General features: G+C 41.7%; 1 protein-coding gene across 1 annotated transcript; it reads left to right on the forward strand.

The window, feature by feature from the left end:
• Nucleotides 1-307: 307 nt before the first annotated feature.
• On the forward strand, nucleotides 308-3,728 carry TOMM5 (translocase of outer mitochondrial membrane 5). The gene is made up of 2 exons (XM_024734447.1): nucleotides 308-510; nucleotides 3,380-3,728. The coding sequence occupies exons 1-2, from the start codon at nucleotides 390-392 to the stop codon at nucleotides 3,412-3,414; spliced, it is 156 nt and encodes a 51-aa protein (XP_024590215.1). The 5' UTR covers nucleotides 308-389; the 3' UTR covers nucleotides 3,415-3,728.
• The last annotated feature ends 523 nt before the right edge of the window (nucleotides 3,729-4,251 follow it).

Consider the following 4,251-nt stretch of genomic DNA (forward strand, 5'->3'; position numbering starts at 1 on the left):
ATTCATGGGGTAGAACTGTACTTCGTATTCAATAAATGTTAACTATTATTATTTATGGTGATACCTATGTGCACCGCCCGCTCTGAGGCGTAAAAGCACTCTGCAGCTCCGAGCGCGCCTCTCAGGACAGAGGTTGTTAAATAAACAACCTGGAAGAACAGCCTGGAAGAACCCGAGTCCTGCGTGGCTAATATTACGTGCACCCCCTTCAGGCCACCTTCGTTCAGAACAGCTCAGTTTAAGGATGAAGTTTGTCCTTCGCAGGCTCCCGTCGCCACGCGTGAAAATGAGGGGCGGGAACAGGAAATGGGGTTAGGCCGAGTGCAGGCGCTGGGAGGCAGCTGAGAAGAGCAGAGGGCGGCCGCTGGAAGACGTGAGGAAGAGCTACGATGTTCCGGATCGAGGGCCTTGCGCCGAAGCTGGACCCGGAGGAGATGAAACGGAAGATGCGCGAGGATGTGATCTCCTCCATACGGAACTTCCTCATCTATGTGGCCCTGCTGCGAGTCAGTGAGTGACCTTCCAGGTTGTGGCCGTGAGACTAGCAGGGAGCTCGCCGACACTGCCCGCCCAACTCTGGTCTCTCCGGCCTTTTGGGGTCCCTGGGGCGGAGCTAAGCGGTCGCGGGGTGCAAGGGACGTGCACGTCGAGGGCAGCGGGCGCATGCGCGCGTTGCTTAGGCTCTGTGGGTCTGGGTGGGGGTACCGGAGTGCAAGCGGCGGCTGGGACCGCGAGGTTAATCACCCAGTCCCGCCCTGTCTTAAGAGCGTTTGAATTGAAAGATTCTGTAAGGTCACTCCCCAGAGCAAGTCCCTCGTTTTGCAGACAGAAAAACTGGCATCTAGAGTGGAGAAATGGCTGGCTCAAGGTCACTCATCGATTCGGTGAATGATCTTGGCCTAGAATCCAGAGTTCGTAACTGACTGCCAAGTTTCCTTACATCAGGGCTTACCTCTGAAATCCAAAAGCTTTTGTTCGTTTTATTTGTAGAGGGTGAAGTAAATATTTACCTTTTTTTTTCTTTTTTTTTTTAAAGAAGAATAAAGGATATGAGTCTATAGGATTAATGATAATACCTGAGGATTTAGTTGACTTTTACGTTTTGTAGAAACTTTGCATTGCCTGAGTTTGACAATAGCCCTTTGAGAGAGGCAGGGCCTAAGTCTCTGTATATCCCCTTTGCAAATGTGAACTCGACTTTCAGAGGGGACTTATGCAAAGTATTAGAATTGCAGGCACACAATATTAGAGCTGGATGCAGTTTTATAGATTAGTTCTCTATTTTTACGGATAGGAATCTCAGAAGTGAATTGCCCCTTCATTTGCCGCTTCATTTTTAGTTCAGCATTCTTTCCGTTGTTCCTTGCTGTACATTGTTGACAGGTCTGGATGGAGAGGCAGAGATGATTCAGATAGGTGAAGACCGTACCAAGTCTTCGTGAGCCTCGTGGAAGGCTCATGTTGGGTCTAAGGCCAGAGCTCTTGAGGTCTAGTCTCCCTTATTCTGCCCCTTTCACTGCCTGTGGTGTTAACTATGGTTCCCCAGAGGAGGGAGCCCTGGTGAACAGAAACTCCCAAATCATCTTGCTCTTTCAACAGCTTTTTACAACTCCCAACTTTACTTATTTCCTCCCCTTACCTTTTTTTGGTTGACTTAGCTACCAGTAAAATATTTGCTTCTTCTCAGTGACCTTTGTATTTAAGATGAATCAAAAAAAATTTTTTAAACAGAATACTGTTCCTTATCCCTTTTAAAATTGAGATATAATTTGCATGTTATTCAATTCACCCATTTAAGGTGTACAATTCATTGATTCTTAGTATAGTCAGAGTTGTGCAGCCATCACCACAATCTGTTTTAGAATATTTTCTTCCCCTCTGAAAGAAACACCATGCCCATTAGCTGTCATTCCCCCATTTTACACCGTCCCCAGCCCCTGGCAACCACTAAGTGACTTTTTGTCTTTATAGATTTCCCTATTCTGGACATTTTATGTAAATGGCATTGTACAATATGTGACGGTTTGTGTTTAGGATAATTTTTCAAGGTTTGTTCACACTGTAGCATGTATCAGTATTTCCTTCCTTTTTATTGCTGAATAATATTCCATTGTATGGATATCCTACACTTTGTTTATCCATTGTTTTGATGACTGTTACTTTTTTTTCTGATAAGAATTAGTTTTAAAAAAAAAAAAGCCTGGGCATACTGCTGACTTGGTCAGCTTCTGACATATTTCAATATCTTCAGTTTAATATTATCAAAATGTTCTATTAATTTAGTATGGGTATTGAGAAATAATCTGGCAGCTTTTTTGGTCACCACCTTTTTTTCCCAATATTTTAAAATTTGATAAAATACATATAAAATTTACCATCTTAACTATTTTTAAGTGTTTGGGTTAGTGGTATTAAATTCATAATATTGTATAATCATCATCACCATCTCCAGAACTCTTTTCAGCTTGTAAAACTGAAACTCTGTAGCTATTAAACAGTAATTCCCCATTCCCCACTCCTCCCAGCTGCTGGCAGCCACCATTTTTTTTTTTTTTTTTTTTTTTGAGGAACCACTATACTGTGCTCCATAGCAGCTATACCGTTTTACATTTCCAGCAACAGTGCACAAGCATTCCAGTTTCTCCACATCCTTGCCAAACAGTTCTTTTGTTAGTAGCCGTCCTAGTGGGTGCTGTAGTTTTATTTTGCATTTCCCTAACGATTAATGATGCTGAGCATCTTTTCATGTGCTTATTTTGGCCATGGCACTGTTACACAAGGCAGTAATATCACTTCTTTTGATCCCTGTGACAACACTTGTTTGTTTTCTAGACATATCTTCACCACCCTACTCATAATAACTGACGTAGGACTGTATCAGATGTGAACAGGAGCATGTAAATGTCATATAACTAATCAGTGGGGGAACCAAAATATGTGTCCAGCTCTTCTGGATCCCTACTTCAATGTTTTCCCACACTCTCTGTCTTTCAAATATGTTTTTAAAAGTGAAAAATGCCATTTTGTTTCTTCTAGAGTTTTGTTCCTTTGACGGTTAAATCACAAAGTAAAGGCTTGTCATTTGAAGGAGGATTGGATTTCCTCTTTATCGTCCTAAGAGCAAGAACTACCTGGAGAAAAGATTTTATATAGTGAAAAATGAACTTTGTAATAATTCTAGCTGCATGACAGTGGGATGGGCTACCTTGAAAGACAGTGATTCCCTTTGGCTGGGTGTGCAGGCAGAGGCTTGGCCACATTTGGAGTTGTTTTGAAAAATATGTTTAACTATAAGGTTTATCTCCCAATCTTGTAATTCCATATGTAACTTGTGATTATCTGGATCTGAAAACAAATTCTGGATTTATTTTTCTTTCAGCTCCTTTTATCTTAAAGAAATTGGACAGCATATGAAGAGTGGGCTTCTTGTGTGAATGCATGATATGAAGAACCTGGTTACAGTTTCTACTGCTATCTGCAGATGAATAGACCCAGAAAAATGTAAGAGACTCTTTGATTAAATGGACATAAAAATTCTACTTGTTAAGAACAAGTTTGGCTCTGGTAACTGACGTTTATAGCTAAAAGATAAAACTATTTGGGAAGTATGAAGAGACGTACCTGTGATATTCAGCCTCGGTGAATGTTGGTGTTATTGTACATGATGTCAAACTCCGTTTTCTAGCAAGTATTAATTATAAGGGAATTATGTCTGCAATGGCACTGTCGTGTGAGTCATTTCTGTGTACTTTTTTTACTTCTGTCTGGAGTATATTTGTTGAAGAGTTCCTTTCCATTAGTTATGTTTTATTGAAGCCAGCGCACACCATGTCATTTAAGCACAGGACCATTAGTCTCTCTCTCTATATATATATTTATTTTTATTTTATTTATTTATTTATTTATTTTTGCAGTTCATGGGCCTCTCACTGTTGTGGCCTCTCCCGTTGCAGAGCACAGGCTCCGGACGCGCAGGCTCAGTGGCCATGGCTCACGGTCCCAGCCGCTCTGTGGCATGTGGGGTCTTCCCGGACTGGGGCATGAACCCGTGTCCCGTGCATTGGCAGGCGGATTCTCAACCACTGCGCCACCAGGGAAGCCGTATATTTTTAATAAATGTACCAACTAAGAAAAATAGGGCTTTTATTTTTCTTAACCCACTTTTTGCTGCAAACCAGCAGTCACTGGTGAGACTACTATAATGTTGTGACTGTTACAAACTGCATTAAATTGAGTTCCTCTTGTTTTGGA

Source organism: Neophocaena asiaeorientalis, unplaced genomic scaffold (assembly GCF_003031525.2).
Source record: "Neophocaena asiaeorientalis asiaeorientalis breed wild unplaced genomic scaffold, Neophocaena_asiaeorientalis_V1.1 scaffold192, whole genome shotgun sequence".
Classification (NCBI taxonomy): domain Eukaryota; kingdom Metazoa; phylum Chordata; class Mammalia; order Artiodactyla; family Phocoenidae; genus Neophocaena; species Neophocaena asiaeorientalis.